This window comes from Octopus bimaculoides, chromosome 8, assembly GCF_046866305.1.
Source record: "Octopus bimaculoides isolate indiv1 chromosome 8, ASM4686630v1, whole genome shotgun sequence".
NCBI classification, from domain to species: Eukaryota; Metazoa; Mollusca; class Cephalopoda; order Octopoda; family Octopodidae; genus Octopus; species Octopus bimaculoides.
The window spans coordinates 17,140,263-17,163,634 of record NC_142935.1 but is presented as its reverse complement, the minus strand read 5'-3'; the positions used below and the strand labels follow the sequence as shown (position 1 = coordinate 17,163,634).

The window sequence follows — 23,372 nt, the reverse complement described above, 5'->3', positions numbered from 1 at the left end:
ATAATGATGGTAGCAAGATGGAAGTAGCAGGATGAAGTTGGGTGGCGGTGGTGGCGGCGGCGGTGGTGGTGGTGGTGGTGGTGGTGGTAATTGTGGTAGTAGTGGTGGTAAATGATGTATTTATTTTGTAGATGGCTTCTGCACTGGATCTGCCACTCATGAGAATTCTTCAAGCTAACAGTCCTGACCTTATCAGTGTATCAAAGTACTACTCAGGTGAACTGGTGGCCTATCTTAGAAAGGTGTTACAGGTGAGTTTAACAAATTGTCATTCTCTCTGTAGACTTTTTTGAAATGTTTGAATTTTCAGATCTATCCAACTGTTGCCTTTATATTCATTTCAGATTTTAGCACAAGGCCAGCAATTTCAGGGGAAGGGTTAGAATCAGTAATCTGAAATTGGAGCTGTTATTTATCCGGTGGATTAAAACAGTCAGTAGGGCATTGAACAAAATACTTTGTGCTGTTTAGTTGTGTCCCTTTACATTTCAGAATTCAAATCATACAAGGTCAGCTCTGCGTTTCATCTTTCTAGGAGTTACTAAAATAAAGTACCAATCACCGATCCAATACTGGGAAGGAGTAAACCAGCTTTACCCCTCTCCCTAAATGTGTAACCTTGTGCCTCATTTAGAAATCAAGCATAGCTATGTGGTGAAGAAGTCTGCAACTATGTTGTTTCATATTTAATCTCACTGGGACATTTTGAATGATTTTCTACTATAACCTTCAGCTGACCATTGCCTTGTCATTGAAATTTCATTGACAGAAAGAGTACTAAACTCCACTCTTCATATGTGTGTGTGTGTGTGTTTGTTTCTATGTTCTATCTCATTGACACTAATCAAGTCAGACATAGGAAACTTTTTTCAAGAAGTAGGCCACATGAGACATAACTTGTCATCTAAAAACATTGAAGGTAGTCATGTATGTACAAATATAAACAAACAAATGTTTGTTTATTTGTTTATCAGAAGCATTGAAATGTGTATTGTACAATACAAATAAGATGATATTTTTTCAAATAAATACCATCGAAAAAATATCTTCTTATTTTAAGGTATTGTTTTGTTAGGTATGCCATTGAGAAAGTCCTATGTGCTTCAGTCTAGCAGTTTGCCTATGGTTGAATAAAATAATAGGGATATTTATTGACATCTCCTGTAAACATTATATCCTGTAGCTCAGCAGTTCTTTATCTGAAGATCAGTAAAGTAAAAATTCCTTACTTAGATAAAAACTTAGTGCTGGCCACAAAAAGTGCTCCCAGCCATTGAACACTGTTTTGGTAAGTCTCATCTAACCCATATATCATCATTTTCATCAATGTTTAATATTAGTTACCTATGCTGGCATGGGTTAGATGGCTTGACAGGAACTGACAAAGCCAGAAGCCACACCGAGATCTATAGTCTGTCTTGGCTTGATTTCTACAGTTGGGTGTCCTTCCTAATGCCAACCACTTTACAGAGTGTACTGGTGCTTTTTATGTGGCTCCAGTACCAGTGCTTTTTACATGATACCAGCACCAGTGCTTTTTATGTGGCACCTGCACCCACACCAATACATTTTTTGTGGTACTTTGGTTGTTAGGATCTCAGTCCTGTTGTGGTAGGTGGGTCTTCTTGAGTACTACAGTGCACCACATATCTTGGTCCTCTGTCATCTCCTTAACAAGGTTCAGTCTTTTGAGATTGACCTTCAGTACTACATCCCATGTTACCCGGGTCTCTCTCTTCCACAACTTGCCTCAGTGTAAAAATCAAACATAGCAACAATGATGAAGCTGATCATCATCATCATCAGCATGGGTTGGACGATTTGACTGAGGATTGGCAGGCCAGAAGGTTGCACCAGGCTCCAATCTGACTTGGCAGAGTTTCTACAGCTGGATTCCCTTCGTAACGCTAACCACTCCGAGAGTGTAGTGGGTGCTTTTACGTGCCACGGCACGAGGACCAGTCACATGGTACTGGCAATGGCCACGCTCTAAAAGGTGTTTTTTACGTGCCACCTGCACAGGAGCCAGATGATGATAATGTTGGTGGTATTTTTCTAGTGTAACTTAGAGGACTGACCTTGTACACTTACAGCAAAATGGTTAGTATTTTCACTCAATATAAAGTAAATGTTTATGAAATTTTCTTCTCTTCTAGATCATTCCACGAACAATGTTTGGTTTGCTGGCTCTGATTATTCAGAAGCAAACAGCACAAATCAAAGAATTACCCACACGACTTGAGAAAGATAAAATGAAGGATTATGCTCAACTTGAAGAAAGATATGAAGTAAGTCACATTCATCATTCCATAATCATTGTTTCTTTGTAGACATATACATATAAGCTATACAATGTTCTCCCTCTTCCTCACTATATCAGTGTATATGTGTGTGTGTGTGTGTGTGTGTGCGCATTTATACTTCATATATGCACATAATGTGCATATTTATGTGAAAGAGTGTAACATAGGTGCAATAGTGGCTGTGTGGTAAGAAGCTTGCTTCCCAACCACATGGCTCCGGGTTCAGTTCCACTATGTGTCACCTTGGGCAAGTGTCTTCTGCTATAGCCTCAGGCCGACCAAAGCCTTGTGAGTTGATTTGATGAACAGAAACTGAAAGAAGCCCATCATATATATATATACTGTGTATATGTTTGTGTGCCTGTGCTTGTCCCCTTACCATAGGGACAACCAATGTTGGTGTATTTACATCCGTAACTTAGCTGTTTAGCAAAAGAGACTGATATAATAACTACTAGGCTTACAAGGAATAAGTCCTGGGGTCAATTTCTTTGACTAAAGGTGGTGCTCCAGCATAGCCACAGTCAAATGACTAAAAGAAGTAAAAGGAAAAATAGTCATGTGGGCATTGAGTTCATGCTTATTAAGCATCAAAACTGAAGCCATTCTACACCGATGTTCATGGATATGTTAATGAAAAATCTTGGAAAAATCTAGAAACAGAAACTGCTGGCTTGTCAGCAAGATGTATGGAGGACCAAGTGGGCTGAAGGCACCACTACAGGACACATCTCAGGACAGCCTAAATAAGCATTAGGTTCATTCTAAGTTCCAAGGTTGCAGTTTGTGTTAAGAGATAGATGTTGTGTTATTCCTTTCCATGTGGATAATCACATATCTACTGAGGTAGTCATGTATCTCCTTTACCTGTCATGCTTCAGCATCTCAATACTTGACACAAGGCCATCTCCCTTGATTCAACACCCAACTCCATCAAGGGATCTCGTCTTGCACGTTACTTAGTAACTTCATTAGTGCTGGTGCCATAGGAGAAAGCACCCAGTATACTCTGTTAAATGTTTGATATTAGGGAAGGCATAAAGCCATAAAAACCTTGCCAATGCAGATACAAGAGCCTAACACAGCCCTCTGGCTTGTCAGATTCTGTCAAACTGTCCATCTAGTGCCAGCATGAAATAAGAACATGAAAATGATGATTTTTTTCACTTAGATTGTGCTTCCATATTTTGTGAATTATTCATGTTAAACAGCAGATATTATGTCATCCCTTTTTATTACATTTTGTTTAGAATGTGCTTCCATATTCAGTGGATTTTTTTCATCTTTGTAGGTTGCTCGTCTGACCCATTCAATTTCTGTCTTTACTGAAGGAATGTTGATGATGAAAACCACTCTTGTCGGAATAATTAAAGTAAGTTCAATGTGATCTTGTATGTCAGCCTGACTGAATGTTGGTGTTTGTCAACTGAAAGACTTTATCTGAAGGTTTTATTTAACATAAAACTGCTTGTAATTATAGTTTCAAGTTTTAGTGACGGGCTAGCAGTTTTGAGGTGAGGGTAAAGTCAATTATATTACCCCCCCCCCACCTTCCCCATGTTCAACTGTTTCTTACTTTTTGACCCCAAAAGAATGAAAAGCAAAATTGACTTCAACAACATTTGAACACAGAATGTCAAAAGCTGGAAGAAATTCTACTAAGCATTTTGTCCAGCATTGTAATGATTCCACCAGCTCACCAACTTGAAAGTCCTGGTAATAATCCTTTCTACTATAGGCATAAGGCTTGGAATTTTGTGGCAGGAAGCTATTCGGTTACATCGACCCCATACTTAACTGATACTTATTTCATAAACCCTAAAAGGATGAAAGGCAACTTTGACATATATGTGTGTGTGTATATATGAATAGATATATACAAGAATAAGGGCAGGGAATCGTCAATTAATAATAGAATTAATAATTAACAATTTTGCCAAGTAGTTCAGTATGAAAAAACCTTTATCGGTAAAACCATTTATCATCATAAATATACAGGGATTAGCATTGAGTTGCTTCTCCAACATACTGAAAATTTAGAAATAGCAGTCAAAGAACTACTGATTCTAAACTACAAATTTTTCTCTAAACGGGTGGCGATATCTATGGCACACATAGAACAAAAAATTAACTAAAGACTTGTTTTGTTTACGCTTTTCCCTCCGGTTTTTTGTTCTATGTGTGCCATAGATATCGCCACCCGTTTAGAGAAAAATTTGTAGTTTAGAATCAGTAGTTCTTTGACTGCTATTTCTAAATTTTCAGTATGTTGGAGAAGCAACTCAATGCTAATCCCTGTATATTTATGAATAGATATAGATATATTTATATATAATACATTTTTGGAATATATATATATATATATATATTTATTAGTTTATGTATATATTAATATTATCTCAGTTTAAAAAAACCTTTGACAATGTAGATATGTTAATAGTTACCATGGGTAGCAAAAATTACACAAAAAACCAGGATATCACACCCGTTTTATAGGTAGAGATACCAAGTTGAAGTGGTGCATTTTGAGTAGATATGAATAACAATAAATGGAGCAAAACGCATATAAACTTTTATTTGTATGCGTTTTGCTCCATTTATTGTTATTATTCATATATATATATATATATATATATATATATATACATATATATATATATATATATATATACAACACTTATCTGATAGCACAGACAGCACATAAATGACTACATTCATTTGATAAAACTTATCCAAAGCTTATTAATCCCTTATTACCACAAGATTGCATGTAAAGCCAGCCAGTAGAGAATGGATTTAAGTTGAATTTGGTGTCCTTTTTATAATAGAATGGTCAATTTAATCCATTGTTTGGGTCAGTTCATTTCTAGAATAATTACAAATTCTTTGCTACTAGTAACAAATAATTCACTGCTTTAGTCTTTGTGTACTTCAATCCTACAAACTACAAACTAACAAAGCTGGTGCTTTTCTGTAATTTTAAAGCATTTTTAGGCTGAGAGTACAAGAGCCCACTGAGTGGGATATTAGGCTGTTTGCAGGATTAACCCTTAAGTACCACTAGTATTCTCTTTCAGCTGAGTGTACTGCATCAACATGAAATGAAGTGCCTTGCTCAAAGACACAATGCACTGCTTGCTCCAAAATTCAAACACATCACTTAACAGTTATAAGCATCACACCATAACCACTCAGCTATTGACTACAAGCTATGTAGATCTCTTTGATTTATATAGCTGTTAGTAAATGATTTTCACAATAGAGAGTTGAGAATGAGGCATTTATTAATAACATTGATCAATAAGATAACTGTATTGATTGGGACAAATGATTAGATTAAATGATATCTGATCGATTGAACATAAAATTATTACATAATGCAGATTAATATTTTCTGTGGTCAGGTCTGATCAATAATAGATTGGAATGAAGTGGTTACTGTTTGAAAAGTTACAAACAAAGATGATGTTATTCAGAAGGAAAGATGACTTATTCTTTGAATTAGTGGGTATCATAATGGTTTTATACTTCAGCCTTGTTTCAGAAGCAGTTAGACATTAAAGTTACTTGTAATAAACTTATTGATAGTAACCAGTTGGTAACCAGATAAGAAATAATTGGTTAAAGTAGTGGATGATAAATTAGTAAAGCTTTGGACAAAATACCTTCAAATACTTATTTGGTCACATTCCTTCAGATTCTGAGTTCAAATTCCACCCAGATTGATTGTACCTTTCATCCTTCCAAAATAAGTCAACTACTGTGGTTGATATATTGACTTTGCCTATACAGGAGGTGCCCTAGTATGGCCACACTTCATTCATTGAAAGCAGTTAAAGAATAAAATGAATCCTAAAATGTGAGATTTTTTTTTTTTTTTTAAAGTTTACCATTTTTATTTATGTCATTGATGAAACGACATATTTCTTGGAGACTGGCACTTGTGGAAGAATTCTAGGAATAAAGAAAGGTAGACATACATGCACACAAACTGTGTATGCATGTGTTTCTATAAGTACGCACATATACACATATTTGTGTATATGTGTATATACATATGTATGCAATCATAATGCATATTAGTTATTATTTTAGTTTGGCTCAGGTTTGGTCTTATTCCTGGTAGCGGGTTACTACCTGTGTAGTAAGAGATGATAAATTTATTTTTTTATTATAACACGAGTTAGTTGTTTGGGATAGACACTGACCAGTTAAGGTTAGTGTTGTGCAAATTCAAACAACGTCTGCCCAAGTCTAAAGTGCATCTAAAAACTAAAAGTTCAGTGAGTTGTTGTAAAGACATTGAACTGTTAACAACGTATTTTCAAGATTCTCATTCTGTCAGCCTCATCTAGAACATGGGAAGTTACTGTTTTGCTTTCCCAGTCATTATGACTACTGGACTAAGTTTCCTTTAGCAACTCTGTATCCTTGTGCCCAGTTCTCCACGTGACATTCGTTTCTTTTAAGCAGCTATGAGGCTTATTATATTGTTGTATCTGGTTTGCTGAAATCGGTTTCTCCAGCAAGATTTGCATCTGCATTATGACATTTGTCCTACTTTGTATTGTCCTACTTTGCACAGCTCCAATGTAGAGATCCTGTAAATTGTAGTAAGTGAAACAGAAATTATTCATGTCTTAGAAATGTTATTCCTGCCAGATTGTATGTCTACATTATGATGTTTCGTACACACCTTAATTTTTCCTGTAATTTATGCTTGTTCAGCATTGTTCAGAAGCTGTAATAAAAATTGTTTTTCATTTGAACACTGATGCAACTCATTTGCCTTCTGAGCCATCTACATTTCTTGCTAAACTATCTACATATACTTACTAAACCTGCAACCTTATTCCTGGTAGCAGGTTACTACCTGCAACCTTAGGTATTGACAAGTTTTCAGCAGTCTTTCAAGTGCTTAGAACTCTCCTGATAATCCTTGCTAACCCTAAGAAACAAACTTTCTGTCGGAGCTCTTCTGGGCATTCTCTTTACTCTTTTACTCTTTTACTTGTTTCAGTCTTTTGACTGTGGCCATGCTGGAGCACCGCCTTTAGTTGAATAAATCGACCCCAGGACTTATTCTTTGGAAGCCTAGTACTTATTCTATCGGTCTCTTTTGCCGAACCTCTAAGTTATGGGGACGTAAACACACCAGCATCGGTTGTCAAGCGATGTTGGGGGGACAAACACAGACACACATACACACATACATATATATATATACATATATATATATACATATATATATACACATATACAACGGGCTTCTTTCAGTTTCCGTCTACCAAATCTACTCACAAGGCTTTGGTCGGCCCGAGGCTATAGTAGAAGACACTTGCCCAAGATGCCACGCAGTGGGACTGAACCCGGAACCATGTGGTTGGTAAGCAAGCTACTTACCACACAGCCACTCCTATGCCTATTTCAATCTCTTTCAGTCATTTGTCTATATCTTAGCTTCCTGTTCCCAATGCACTAATTATTATAGGCACAACATTTACTGTTTGGATGCTCCAAATTCTTCTTATGTCAAATTTTAAGGGATTGTATTTTATTTGTTTTTCTTCCTCTTTCTTTATGTTCCTGGAGTCAAATGGGCATGATGAGTCGATAAGTAAGCAGCTTTGCTTTCCCTTATCTATAATCATTATATCTGGTCTATTATTTTCTAACTCCTTGTCCATTTGAACAGGAAGAAGTTATTATTATTATTATTATTATTATTATTATTATTATTATTATTATTATTATTATTATTAAGGTGGTGAGCTGGCAGAATTGTTAGCACGCCAGGCAAAATGCTTTGCTGCATTTCGTCCATCTTTGCAATCTGAGTTTGAATACTGCTGAGGTCAGCTTAGCCTTTCGTCCTTTCAGGGGTCAATAAATTAAGTACCAGTTAAGCAAAGGAGTTGATGTAATCGACTTACCACCTCCCTGAATTTGCTGGCCTTGTGCCAAAATTTGAGACCATTATTATTATTATTATTATTATTATTATTATTATTATTATTATTACTATTAAGGTGGTGAGCTGGCAGAATTGTTAGCGCACTAGGCAAAATGCTTAGCGGTAATTCACCCATCACTATGTTCTGAGTTCAAATTCCACCAAGGTCAACTTTGCCTTTCGTCTTTGCGGGGTCGATAAATTAAGTACCAGTTAAGTAATGAGTCAATGTAATCGACTTAACCCCTCCCCACCAAATTTCAGGCCTTGTGCTTATAATAGAAAGGACTATTATCATTATTAAGGCAGCGAACTGGCAGAATTGTTAGCACGCTGGGCAAAATGCTTAGTGGCATTTCAGCTGCGCAATGTTCCGAGTTCAAATTCCACCCAGGTTGACTTTGCCTGTCAACCTTTCGGGGTCAGTAAAATTAAGTACCAGTCAAGTACTGGGTCAATGTAATTAACTATCCCCTCCCCACAAATTCCAGGCCTTGTGCTTATAGTAGAAAGAATTATTATTATTATTATTATTATTATTATTATTAATTTATGTTTGACTTCTGTTTTGCATTTGTGCAAGTTGGATCCAAGTCTCACCCAGAGACCTCAAGAAACAACAAGTTAGAAGTTCATGTAGGTGTTATGCTTAGGGTACCATATATTTGGATTTGTGCATAGTGATGTACTAGAGAATGTTTAAGAAACCATAAGAAAATCATGTGTTTGTTTTAAAATTTGAGATCACATAGACAGTATTTTACGTAGGATATGGGCAGTTCCCATGAGCACTATCTTTTGAACTTCAGCCATTTTGGGGTTTCCTGGTATCTGAGCTAGGTAGTAATCAGCCCGTTTCGCTGTCATTCCCAGGGCACCTATGACAATAGGTATTGTTTTAGTCTTCAGGTTCCACATTTTGCTAATTTCTATTATTCTATTATTATTATTCTATTATTATTATTCTATTATTATTATTATTATTATTATTATTATTATTATCTATTTCATTTGAGGAATTTTTTTTTATTTCTCTTCAGATTGATCCTAAACAGTTGCTTGAAGATGGCATTCGCAAGGAACTTGTTCAGCAGGTAGGAGGAGCACTTCACCAAAGTTTGATATTCAGTCCGAAGGCTAAAGTAAGTTCCTCAGTAACAAAAAACCTCTTTGGTAGAAATGTCTTTGTTGAAGTATTGAATCAGATGTTAATAGTTTCCAATTCTGCCTCTAATATCTCGATTAAATATACCCTTCACCACCCAGTATCTAAAATAATGTATAATGGTCTATGTGAATATTCACCAGCATACTGAGGCAAATATTGCTTTGGGTTAACCCTTTGTCTCACATGTAATACACAGGACATATTTCCCTGGCTGCCTCATCTTTGAAACGCCTAGTTTAGAATAGAGGCAGCTGATGAAGGAAAAGTTCCATAAGTGGCTCGTCTGTTTTCCTATGTGTTCATTCTGTTGTCCGTAAAAAAAGTCCGTTTTTTGTGCTTTGTTCCCGTTCCTTTTTTGACGTCCTGTACCCGGATATGCATCTATATATACATGTAGATGTAGGTATGTACATATATGTATGTATACATGCATATGCTCATATATCATTTGTATTCATTATATATGATACACTTCATAATCCTTTTCATTTAGCAGAGTATTTTGGGACTTATAAAAGGAAAGCTTTTATATTACTCAAAACATAGGAAACAAAGGCTAACTAAATGTCTGAAAACAAGCATGGATGTTCAGAACAAACTTATGAAAATGCTTTGGACAGGCAAAGGATCAAGACCCCAAAAAGCATATCCCAGTCATCAAATTCCTGATTATATTATCCCATTAATTTCAGTTTTAACGCAAAATAATCTTCAGTATATTATTTATCTTAAACAAATCAATATAGAAATATTTATTGTGTCTGCTCTAACAATTTATGTAAATGTCTGAATTTACAGAACCATCCAACCCAGTATTAACATAAAGCACTTATGTTAATATTAATGTCTTTATTGAATGATTTGTTGTACAAACATACATGCATATATAACAAATCATTTAATGAAGACAATAATATCTTTTGACAGCTAACTACATGCATATATGTGTGATTGGTGGATAGAGTAATTGAAATGTATTTATAAAGAAAGTAAATGCTATGTTCGAACATACATTGACATGTGACAAAAGCCAGTCGTTCAATAAATATGACCCTTTTATCTGCTCTTATAGGTTAGTGAACTCATCCCACGGCTAAATGGTCTTGGAGAGAGAATGGATGGCTTCCGAAGATCTTTTGAGTATATTCAGGATTATGTAAATATTTATGGCTTAAAGATTTGGCAAGAGGAAGTATCACGTATTATCAACTACAATGTGGAGATGGAGTGCAACAGTTTCCTGCGAACCAAGGTGAGGTATTCTTTTAATTCCAGTTCTCTCTTTTATATTTGTATGCGTAGGAAAGAGGGTTTTTGTTTAAACATGAACTGTTAAAAACATGTCTCAAATCAAGAATTTTCTTTTTCTTTATGGAATTTTGATAATTTGTTTTGAACATAACTACTCCTAATTCATATGTGTCTGCATGTATGTGTGTGTGTGTGTATATCATCATCATCATCATCATCATCGTTTAACGTCCGCTTTCCATGCTAGCATGGGTTGGACGATTTCACTGAGGACTGGTGAAACCAGATGGCTATACCAGGCTCCAATTTGATTTGGCAGAGTTTCTACAGCTGGATGCCCTTCCTAACGCGAACCACTCAGAGAGTGTAGTGGGTGCTTTTTACGTGCCACCGGCACAAAGGCCAGTCAGGCAATACTGGCAACGGCCACGCTCAGTGTGTGTGTGTGTGTGTGTGGTGACATGTAAAAAACACCCAGTACACTCTGTGGAGTGGTTGGCATTAGGAAGGGCATCCAGCCATAGAAACCAAGTCAAAACAGACTGGAGAATCTGGTGCAACTCTCGAGCTTACCAGTTCCAGTCAAATTGTCTCACCTATGCTTGCATGGAGAATGGACTCTAAATGATGAGACACTCTTCAGCATGACATTTGTTCTTGTCCCTCAATCATGCATTTACCTCTGAACACTTTACATAAAGCCTCCCCACTCAATACTACCCCCCCCCCCCCATACAGTTGAAGTGTCTTGTTCTTGCAAGTTTCTTAGTAACCTCACTAATACCAGTGCCAACTTAAAAGCACCCAGTACAGTCTGTAAAGTGGTTAGAATTAGGAAGGTATCCAACAATAGAAGCCATACCAAAAGTTGGCATTGAAGCTGGCTCATCACTTTTTGCTGAACCATCAAACCCATGCCAGCATGGAAAACACATTTGACGACAATAATGAGAAAATGAAAGAAATGTAGGAAGAATGCAAAAGATTATGCAAGTGTGTGAGTATTTTTGTTACACTGTCAATGGTTCTCAAATTTCCTCTCATTCTCATTTTCCAGGTCATTGACTGGCAAAGCATTTACCAATCTAAGACCATCCCTATTCCTCGTTTTGCTCCAGTTGATGCCAGTGTCAACTTCATTGGAAGACTTGCACGAGAAATCATACGCATCACTGACCCTAAGTAAGTAGACCAATATTTTTATGTTCTCCTTCAATTTTGTACTGTGTGAGTTTATTTTAGTTGAGACAGATTTTCTACAACCAGATGCCCTTTCTGTCACCAACCCTCATCATTCCCAAATGAAGTAATGCTTCCTCATGGCCAGACATGTTTCCACACAATATTGGCAATGAATGACACTGCTAGTTTGATAGTGACACTCATTTACACATATCATGTGATGTGGAGATAAAGAGACAGAAATATTAGAAACGATTATATTGCTAATACTGATTTTATTATTTGACACAGTTGTTCATTAGTTTCTGCTTATATTAGTTACTTGTTACTGTTCCTATTGTTATGTGACTTTCCTGTCTCTCTCTACTTCTACAGAAATACTTCCTATGTTGATCAGATGAAAGCTTGGTATGACTTAAAATCTAAACAAGAAATTGTCAACCGGTTGTTATTTCAAAAGTTACAGGTAACTTTCTATTTCTCAATTAAAAATAAAATTTATAGAATTTGTTTTCTAGTCAATGATTTTTCTTTAATGATTTGCCATAATTTTAAAATGATTTTTCGACAGTTAAATCCTGTTATTGAAAACACTCTGCAATTTACGCAAATGACTTGTACTTAAACAGGAACCAGAACGTCTCTCATGACCATTCCTTAGACCAGTGGTTCTTAAACTTTTTTTTTTTCACCTATGAACCCCTTTGGTTACTATTTTACTCTAGTGGTCACCCCCATAGTCATTCCATGTTTAAAAACTAGTTTAATAGATACTTCTTTCAAAATTCCTATTTTGTTTTTCACTCATACACTTGTGTAGGCTTACAATAGCATTCTCTGAGAAATCATGTTTCTGTGGCTGGAAATATGTTGAACCACATTAAGTATTAGAGAAAGAAATTCAGCTGTTTCTTACAATAAATACATCTAAAGAAAAGATTTTTCATTAACCCCTAAAACACTACCATGAACTCCCAATTTACTGTTTTGCTTGTGTGGATCCCCAAAACTCTTATGTGGACCTTCAGGGGTCATGTGGACTCCGGTTGGAAACCACTTCCCTAGACAAAGACATAACATGCATGTGTACTTGCTTATTTAGTTATGGTCGTCTGTTGAATTCAGTGCCAATGATTTTCTTCAATTCTTGATCCTTTGGTAACTATACACAGGGCCTATAAGAGTGGGAGTTCAATTGGTAGGTCAGCCCAGAATCTGGAGAGCCAAGAAAAGGGATATCCTTTAAAAAAAAAATTTAGAGCTTCCTGAAATTTTAAGTGAACCCCATCACAATGCCTGAAATCATTCTTGTTCTGCCTAGCCAAATTTTTCTTAAAGGCTTTAATTGTACATCTTAAAGAGCAGTAGCAGTGGAGGACACAAAAGCAACAGAGTATACCACAGCATGGGTGACCAGAGAATTCAAACTGGATTATGTCTATGCTACACCTACTATGTGCCCTCACAAGCATATAAACTTTGAAATTGATGCTGATGCATGTCATGTGTGTGATGCCCCAACTACCACAACAATAACAACAATAACAACAATTACCCTTGAGGGCTAAAATCCATGAGCTACCTTGTTGAAAGCACCTGAGCAATGAAGTTTTATAGTGGTGTTGGTAGTGTACATTTCCCAGAACCAGTGTGAAGCAGATATATCCAGTGACAAGGGTGAACTAAGGCAATTGGTACCTCCCCCACCCTACCCCACCCCAGCAGCTGGAATTCTAGTCTGTCAGAAACCACCTTAATCCTTTAGCATTCAGATTTTTGTTAAATTTAATGCATTTTTTTTTTCACTTTGCTTTGAATTAATTATGGTTTCAAGACATGTAAACTATACTAAAAACAGTATCAACTCTGGTTAAAAGCCACCAAACCATAATCTGAATATAGAGTAATAGAGTATAGGGGGTTCCTATAAGGTTGTTATCCACCCCTGATTGGAATTCTCCTGTATGACATGTACGCATGCTCAGTGACTTGCTTTAACAGTTGCAATCAGCTGAATGCACATTGCCAGTGACCTTTGACATAATTACCCACACTCTGTGGTCAGGATTCTTTTTTTGGTTTGATGTCGGTATTGAAGGGATTACCAGACACCGGACAATACAGTGAGAGCAGCTTTCACTCACATCGTGGTATTCGATGCTGTGTACGTGTCTGTCGTGGTAAAATATGCCACTCCTTAACTGTTGCTTTGCTTTCATCTGTAGCACAAGGTAATTATGTCATTATCTGTGAAATTCGGCAACTTACAAAAATCTTTAGATCAGGCAATACTTCACCGAGAGGAGATATAAGCTTCTACTTATTCCTGTCTGAAGTATCGTCCGATACTTCAGACTTATCGTCCGATGAATTTACTTTGTTGACATTCTTCATCGACAGAATTTTTATTCCTTTCAACCTTTCAGTCAAATCCGCCTTTCTTCCAGTAACATACTGTCCGTATAATCTTAAATATTTCTTTAACTCAGGCACAGTAAGTACTTCGATAGCTGAATCATCAAGCTGCTTTATATCCATGATAAGATGTAAAACAATAACAATGGCGTGGGTAGTCTCCGGAAGTTTAATTATCTACATGGAGCGCCGCCTAGCCAAGGGAGATAACCTACTTATAGGAAAGCCCTATAATAGAGTATGTTGTTGTTGTTGGCACTCCGTCGTTTACGATGTCGAAGGTTCCAGTTGATCCGTTCAACGGAACAGCCTGCTCGTGAAATTAACATGCAAGTGGCTGAGCATTCCACAGACACGTGTACCCTTAACGTAGTTCTCGGGGATATTCAGCGTGACAAGGCTGATCCTTTGAATTACAGGCACAACAGAAACAGGAAGTAAGAGTGAGAGAAAGTTATGGTGAAAGAGTACAGCAGGGTTCGCCACCATCCCCTGCCGGAGCCTCATGGAGCTTTAGGTGTTTTCGCTCAATAAACACTCACAACGCCCGGTCTGGGAATCGAAACCGCGATCCTATGACCGCAAGTCCGCTGCCCTATCCACTGGGCCATTGCGCCTCCACATAATAGAGTAATATAATAGAATAATAGAATATAATAGAGTAAATGTTGTAAATACATAAAGCAAGTCCCTAGTTAAAGGATAACTCAGTAGCTTTACACACTGCTCCTTACTACAGTAACCCTTGAGTTGTAATCAGCTTCTGTCCACCACCACTTTCCTACCCACCCTTGTGCCAGAAACTCTCTCAAAAATCATGGTTACTGATGCCCTTCCTCCATTAAAAGTCATTAAAAAATAAATGAAAATTATATTTGATCAAAATCTCATCAGAAGTTATGTTTTCATACATTTGACTATTTCGTTTCACTTTTACCAGAAAGCTGTTGGCAGTTTTGGTCTGAATGGACTTGACCGGCTCATCTCCTTTATGATAGTCCAGGAACTTCAACAATTCAATATGCTCTTGCACAAAAGCGTCTTACGAGATAAAGGCATCGTTGAAATGATTTCAACTCTATCAAAATCCCTGAATCCCATAAGGAGCCTTGTCAGTAAGTGAATGTTTTAAACTGTTAACTTTTTAAGCCTGGTGTATAAAGACTGTTGAATGGAGGTGCCTACCAAACCTTGCAGTTAGTTTCAAAGACGGTGATATTGAGTAACTCTATATATAGGCACAGTCATGTGTAGTAAGGGTTTGCTTCCCAGCCACATGGTTTCAGGTTCAGTCCCATTGCATGGGCAACTTGTATAAGGGTCTTCTGCTGTAGACCTGCGCTGACCAAACCATTGTGAGTGGATTTGCTACTGGAAACTTAAAGAAACCTGTCACATATATATATGTGTGTGTGTGTGTATATATAACAAAGTCAACGTTGTTGTGTTTCATAGAGGGAAACTGAAAGAAGCTTGTGTGTGTGTGTGTGTGTGTGTGTGTGTGTGTGTGTGTGTGTGTGTCTCCCACCACAGCTTGACAACTGCTTGGTTTGTTTTATGTCCCCCCAATTTATTGACTTGGTAAAAGTAACCAACAATAAGCACCAGTACTTAAAAAATAAGTATTGGGGTCGATTTGTTCAACTAAAGCCTTCAAGGTGGTGCCCCAGCATGGCCACACTCCTGTGAGTAAAACAAATAAAAGATAAAAAAGATGGCATTATGCACGTTTGTTGGTATGTATGTATGTATATATATATATATGGGTGGGTGGGTGTAAATGTAGTAAATATATGTATATGAAATGCCCATGTCATCATCATCATCACCACCATCATTTTAATTAATTCTTTTCCATGCTTGCTTGGACCAGATGGGAGTATGTTGAGGCAAAGGTATGGCAGTCATAAGATGTAGCTCAAGAGAAAGGAAGAAATAACTGGAAGCACAGAAAGGAAAATAATGTAAAATGAAGAATAGCAGAATCCATTTTATGGCATTCAATAACTCTAGAGTGAGGTAACCAGTGCACTGCTCACATAAGGCACCATCAGAGAGTGGTTCCCTGCCACCAAAGGAGTCCATCAGAATTGTCTTCACTCCTTCACGCTTTTTAACATCTTCCTGGAGGGGATCATGAGCAATGCTCTTGAAGCTCATGTGGGCACAATATTAGGGGTAGGGACATTACAAATCTAAAAAATTCCTGACAGCATTGATGGACAGGTAGATAAGATAGATGGATTGGTTCAATTAGTCTTTCAGTTTGACACAGCCTCCACTAAGTGTGGATAAAGGTAAGTTCTGAAAAAGAAGCACTCATGACAAATGCCAATGGTGCCATCTCAACAGACATCTCTGTACAAAAACAGAAACTAGAGATATTTCAGCAGGTCAAATACCCAAGGACAGTCATTGATGATTAAAGCCTGAAATCATTGCAAGAACTGCACAAACCATGACTGGTACTGACTAGATTCAAACCAATGTGGAGAGATAAGAACATCACTATGGACAATGAAATCAACTGATGCTTGGACTGATACAGCTCGTCTTCCTGTAAACAAGCAAGGCATGGTTTCTCATGACAGAGATTCAGAGAAAGATACAGGCATTAGAAATCTTAGGCGTTTTCTACTTGAACCATATGGTGAATGAACAGATTCGCAAAAACCATCTCACAGCATATTGGTTTCAATAAAGGTCTTCTAATAGTAAAGAAAAGAAAACTGAAATGCTATGGCTATGTAACAAGATCCAGTGGCCTTGTAAAAACCATTCTTCTTGGAACCATAGAAGGAAAAAAGAGGAGAAAACATCAAGGAATGGATGAGTGAACCATTAGCAGAGACCTAAACCCTGACACACAATTTGCTATGACAGCTTCCTTGCAACTCCCTCTAGAGTCTGATGCAGCTCCCCAGCTTGCCAATTCTGGTCAAGCTGTCCAACCCATGCTAGCATGGACAATGGACGTTAAACGATGATGGCAGTGGTGGTGGTGGCAGTTAAGTATAATAATAATAATTTTTTTCTTTTTTCTTCACAGACCAACCATACAAAGTGTATTCCCAGGCTCTTACTAAAGCAGTGAAATTGTGGCCTTCATTTATGGAAATAATTCTGAAGGTAAATATTTTATTTATTCAACATATGACAATCATTTCTCTATCATGAAGCCGTTGTCATTGTTTTTACAGCTGAATGTATTTCCTATCATCTGTTCAACTTGAGAGCTGGAAGTAGTTCAACTAAGTTATATGTCTTATCTCAAGACCATGTATAAGTGTAGCATGTTTTCTCAATAAGCTAGAGCTCTTTGGTTCAATTCCTACCTATGGTTTGTTGCTATTTTTCTGTCTTGATATGTTTATAAATGTATACTTGTTAATGTATACATTGAAAGTTTTAACTGTTAATTACTTGTGTATAAAATACTTGAAATGGGTATTAAATGCCAACATATTAAAATGAGTATCTAATTAACGAACAATATAATCTGGGTTACAGTTAGATTCAACAGACGTGTATTAATCTTTTTGCTACCATATTTTTGTTGAAATATTTTGCATTTGTTTCAATTTATTTTGGTTCCAAATTTTGGCACAAGGTCAGCAATTTTGGGTGAAGGGACAAGGTGATTACATCAACCCCAGTACTCAGCTGCTCTTATTTTATCAACTCCGAAAGGATGAAAGGTAAAGTCAACCTTGGTAGAATTTGAACTCAGAATGTAAAATCTGATGAAACGCCACTAAGCACTTTGCCCAGCGTGCTAACTATTCTGCCAGCTCGCTGCATTTTTGGTTCAATTAATTTTGAAAATAATGAATAAACTAGTGAAATAGCTTCCTCAATATTAATCTGCTGTTTGTAACATAAATTAACATAGGATGTTGATGGAAGATTTTAATTTAGATCACTTTACAACAGGAAATCTGTGTTATAGAGCCAGGAGCAGGTTTGGGATGATATGCCAGAGGCAGTTTCAGACAGATTGGTTGTTATATTTAAAATAAACAATTAGATTTATGTGCTTAGGTAATGTAGTAGAGTGAAAGAGTGGATTTGTTATTAGGCACTGAATTCAGTCATTATAGCAGCAGATGGAATGCCTGTGGTATTCTCCTCTTTTTCCTCTGAGTTCAAATCCCACTGAGATCAAATTTGCTTTTCATTCTTTCAGGGTGTAAAAGTAAAGAACTGAATCGCCTTGCAATATCTGTTCCAGCTCCTCATATTCTGAACTGAAATTCCTCTTCAGTCCTTATAGCCAGGTCAAAAGTCTAACATGGCATAGCACATATTAGCACACAGAGGTTGAAATTTATAGAGAAAGACATCAAATTTTAGGATACTGAGTCTCACAGAAAAGATTTTAAGCTTTGTGAGTGGATTTGTAAACGATAAGTGAAAGAAGCCCCATTGTGTGTGATATATATATATATATATATATATATATATAACCAAAATCCTAATAAGTAGGAAGGTAGATAAAACACAAGCCCCTTCAGGTAGATGGCCCTGCTCAGTATGTAGAAAAGGAGTAGGTAGTAACTCTATAAGATGTACCCGGTGCAAGCTATGGACACATAAGAGGTGCAGCAACATCAAAGGCAGGTTAACTAGCAAGTTAGTTTTTGTTTGTGGCAGATGTTCAGGTGCAATAAACACTGTAAACAAACAGGAAACAACTTCTATCTCATTCCAGGGTGAAAAACTAGAGGTAGTCGATAGCTTCCGCTATCTGGGCGACCAAGTTAGTAGTGGGGGTGGGTGCACTGAAAGTGTAGCTGCTAGAATAAGAATAGCCTGGGCAAAGTTTAGAGAGCTCTTACCCCTGCTGGCGACAAAGGGACTCTCACTCAGAGTAAAAGGCAGACTGTATGACGCATGCGTACGAACAGCCATGCTACATGGCAGTGAAACATGGGCTGTAACTGCTGAGGACATACGTAAGCTCGCAAGGAATGAAGCCAGTATGCTCCGTTGGATGTGTAATGTCAATGTGAATACCCGTCAGAGTGTAAGTATCTTGAGAGAAAAGCTGAACATTAGAAGCATCAGTTGTGGCGTGCAAGAGAGACGATTGCGCTGGTATGGACATGTGGTGAGAATGGATGAGGATAGCTGCGTGAAAAAGTGCCACACCCTAACAGTTGAGGGAACCCATGGAAGAGGTAGGCCCAGGAAGACCTGGGCTGAGGTGGTGAGGCAAGACCTTCGTACATTGGGCCTCACCGAGGCGATGACTACTGACCGAGACCTTTGGAAATGTGCTGTGCGTGAGAAGACCCGGCAAGCCAAGTAAGATCGTTGCCAGTGTCCCTGGACTGGCTCTTGTGCGGGTGGCACATGAGATGCACCATTTTGAGCGTGGCCGTTGCCAGTACCGCCTGACTGACTCCCGTTGGATTTTCGAGTGAGATCGTTGCCAGTGCCCCTGGACTGGCTTGTGCGGGTGGCACATAAAAGACACCATTTCGAGCGTGGCCGTTTTCGTGCGGGTGACACGTAAAAGCACCCACTACACTCTCTGAGTGGTTGGCGTTAGGAAGGGCATCCAGCTGTAGAAACTCTGCCAAATTAGATTGGAGCCTGGTGTTGCCATCCGGTTTCACCAGTCCTCAGTCAAATCGTCCAACCCATGCTAGCATGGAAAGCGGACGTTAAACGATGATGATGATGATGATGATGATGATATATATGAGTGGTTGTGTCTCCTTGTCTTGACATCAGATAATAGTTGTAAATGATTGTTTCATCATACAAGCAGTGTCTCATTCATTTCTACTATTCTGTGAGAGCATACCTGGCCATGAAGAAGTATTAGCTTACTTGGAAACAGGTGAAGGCTTGTGATAGGAAGGGTATCCAGCCCTAGAAAAATTGCCACAATAAACTCCAGCTCACCCATGCAACCATGGAAAAGGGGGTGTTAGACATTGGTAGTGGCAGTAGCCACAGCATGCTACTACTACTACTAAAAACTTCATCTCACCCTTGCCAACAAGGGTAAAAAAATGAATGCTAAAACAATAATAATATTGACCAAAATATCGTTAGTATGTCTGTGGAGCTGTTAGACCATTACTGATTTCGAATCCTACAGAAGTCATTATAACCCTTAGTCAAGGTACATAACTCTGCTTGACTAAAGCTAGGTTCTAGTATTAAATTCAGTTTAGTGGTTGACTATAGGAAGAACATCTAGCTTTAATAGCATACAAATGTACAAATTTTAAATACAAAACCCCACCCATGTTAGTATTTAAAGTTGAGTCATCGTCATCATCCCATTATTAGCACAGCTAGTTGTGGTGTCATTCTAAATAACCTGACAGCAGTTACCACCAACATACGTCTTACATCAGATACAGAAGGGTTAGTGTTTAGGCCTGTCTAGTCCTTGTTGTTGGGTTTTCTTCAATTGTGTCCTGAGGAATGACTTTAGATAGGGAATTATGGCAGCCAAACTTTCAACATTTTACTGTAGCAAGGAATAGTTCCAGCTTAGTAACGTATTTTGTGATTCACTGTCTAATAAAACTGTCTTGTGTTCTGTATATGAGATACATAGCTGCCTTCTGAAGCCTAGAGGGATATATTACAAATAATTATTGTGTAGAGGAGATGGTGCCAAAAAAATAGATCTCCTAGAGGTTAAATGTATTTCACTGTCTCTCTCAGTTTTCTGATCTCAAGTCTCTCAAGAACGGTTGAATAAGTACCAGGTTTATATTGGATCAAAATCTACATCAATGTCAGTTATTGCTATCCCTTTGGCTTTCATAAATTAACTCATTATTGATTCAGTTGGTTACTCTCTTCCCCTTCTACCTGTGTAATAAATTATTACATGTCATTATTATTTCCTTATTACTATTATTTATTTGCATAAGGTTGTCAGAATAGCAGAATTGATTGCAGTATTTAGTTGCAGCCCTCTACATTTTGATTTCAAATGCCACTGAAGTCAGCTTTACCTTTTGTCCTTCCAGAGTCAACAAAATAAGGTACCTATCTGGTACTGAGGTTGATCTTATCATCTATACCCATTCCCAAATTTGTGGATCTGTTCCTGTGTAAGAGACTAATGCTATTTCTCTTATGGTATTTGGTTATGTCCCCCTGTTCCTTTGCTTTCTGAGGTCAGTTTTTGCCTTCCATTTCTCTGAGGATGATAAAGCAATGTACCAGTTAAATACTGGGATTGATTTATAGACTTATGCCCACCCCTCAAAATTATTGGCATTGTGTCTATATTGGAAATCATTATCATCATCATTGCTATTTGGCAGAACTGTTAGAGCAGAAGAAAAATGTCTTACCTGACTCTTTACATTCTGAGTTCAAATCCCACTGAGGTCAACTTTGCCTTTCTCCTCTGCAGGGTCAATAAATAATGTACTAATCAAGTACTGGGGGTCAATGTCATCAATATGCTCCCTTCTCTCAAAAATTGCTGGCCTTGTGTAAAAACTTTTGGCCATCATCAGCATCTTCATTATTATTATTATTATTGTTTACTTGATTTTCTTTAGGTTGGACAAATGCAACTCTTACGGAGACAAATAGCAAATGAGTTGAATAATTCCTGTAAGTTTGACTCCAAGATTTTAGCCAGTGCTTTACAAACTATGAACAAGTAAGTGTCACTTCTTCCACAAATAATTTTTATTACAACATCTTACTTTTATACTGTACCATATTTAGACTTGGTGAAGACTTAAGCTATAAAAAGCTTGGAGACATCCAAATCACACCAGAAAGTTACACAAAAATTGAATGTATATGTGTATTTTAATTATTTTGAGATCCCTGTGGATTGTGTCCAAAATGTAACTTGTTTAGCTTTTGTCTAAAACCAGCACAACTTTTAAGACTGTTTCATTTTAACCCCAGGAGGGGGGAATTTTTCTATCTAAACTGCAGATTTTGCTTGGCTTAGAATGCAAAGCTTATCATGTTAATCTGCAAACTAATAATTGTATTATGCATTATAAGCTTTGTTGTGTTGAACTTAAATCCATTTGAGAGTATAACTTGGAGAAAAGTTATGAAGGGTCATGCTTGAGTTAGGCCTTTTAAAGTATTTGGCAAAGCAGAGTCAACATAGGGTTGAAAGAACTCTTTAACCTTGTTGAGAACTTGGAATCTCTCTCTAGTGCTGATGCCATGATAAAATGTACCCAGTATGTTCTGTAATGTGATTGGTGACTGTATGGGTATCTGGGTGTAGAAACCAAACCAAAAATGAAATTTGCAAACAGCTTGTGATCTTATCTAGGAGGGAAGTAACTCCAAATAAAAGCCAAGTAGGCTATGACGACCCATCCTACCCATGCCAGAACAGAAAGTGAATGTAAAATTGTGCCAGTGTTGATGTGACTCCAGTTAATAACCAAATGCTTTTGTATGTGATGAAACATCCAAATATATGAATCTGTGTAAGTTCTGTTGTTAAATCTCTTCCTCGTTGTTCTTCCATACAGTGCATTGCTAGCAGATATTCAAAGACACTATCAAGATCCATCATTGCCTTATCCTGATGAAGAAAACCCTCTTATGTACCAGCTATCATCATATCTTGAAGCTGCTGGCAACCATAATCCTCTGTTGAAGGTAAGAATCTTTGCATTTCTTTATACACTTCATATTTAGCAAACAACTGTTTTTTTTTTAAATTCTTATTTTGATTTCTCTCATTAGACTATGACCATCCTGAGTTTCTGCCTTAATCATATCAACCTCCCTATATATTTCAGTGTGTTGACATAGTCCACACCTGGTATATTTCAGTGTGTTGACATAGTCCACACCTGGTATATTTCAGTGTGCTGACATAGTCCACACCTGGTATATTTCAGTGTGTTGACATAGTCCACACCTGGTATATTTCAGTGTGTTGACATAGTCCACACCTGGTATATTTCAGTGTGTTGACATAGTCCACACCTGGTATATTTCAGTGTGCTGACATAGTCCACACCTGGTATATTTCAGTGTGTTGACATAGTCCACACCTGGTATATTTCAGTTTGTTGACATAGTCCACACCTGGTATATTTCAGTGTGCTGACATAGTCCACACCTGGTA

General features: G+C 37.4%; 1 protein-coding gene across 3 annotated transcripts in view; it reads left to right on the top strand.

Moving 5' to 3' along the window:
- The window catches only part of LOC106869244 (WASH complex subunit 5), a 170,406-nt gene that overhangs the window by 132,559 nt on the left and 14,475 nt on the right, over window positions 1-23,372 (top strand). For all 3 annotated transcript variants that reach the window (XM_089356151.1, XM_089356153.1, XM_089356152.1), the window contains 11 exons: window positions 132-251; window positions 2,157-2,288; window positions 3,595-3,675; window positions 9,297-9,398; window positions 10,497-10,676; window positions 11,733-11,857; window positions 12,233-12,323; window positions 15,213-15,387; window positions 17,322-17,401; window positions 21,817-21,920; window positions 22,768-22,897. In XM_089356151.1, coding sequence (XP_089212277.1) covers window positions 132-251; window positions 2,157-2,288; window positions 3,595-3,675; window positions 9,297-9,398; window positions 10,497-10,676; window positions 11,733-11,857; window positions 12,233-12,323; window positions 15,213-15,387; window positions 17,322-17,401; window positions 21,817-21,920; window positions 22,768-22,897 — 1,320 coding nt within the window. The remainder of the gene's footprint in view (window positions 1-131; window positions 252-2,156; window positions 2,289-3,594; window positions 3,676-9,296; window positions 9,399-10,496; window positions 10,677-11,732; window positions 11,858-12,232; window positions 12,324-15,212; window positions 15,388-17,321; window positions 17,402-21,816; window positions 21,921-22,767; window positions 22,898-23,372) is intronic.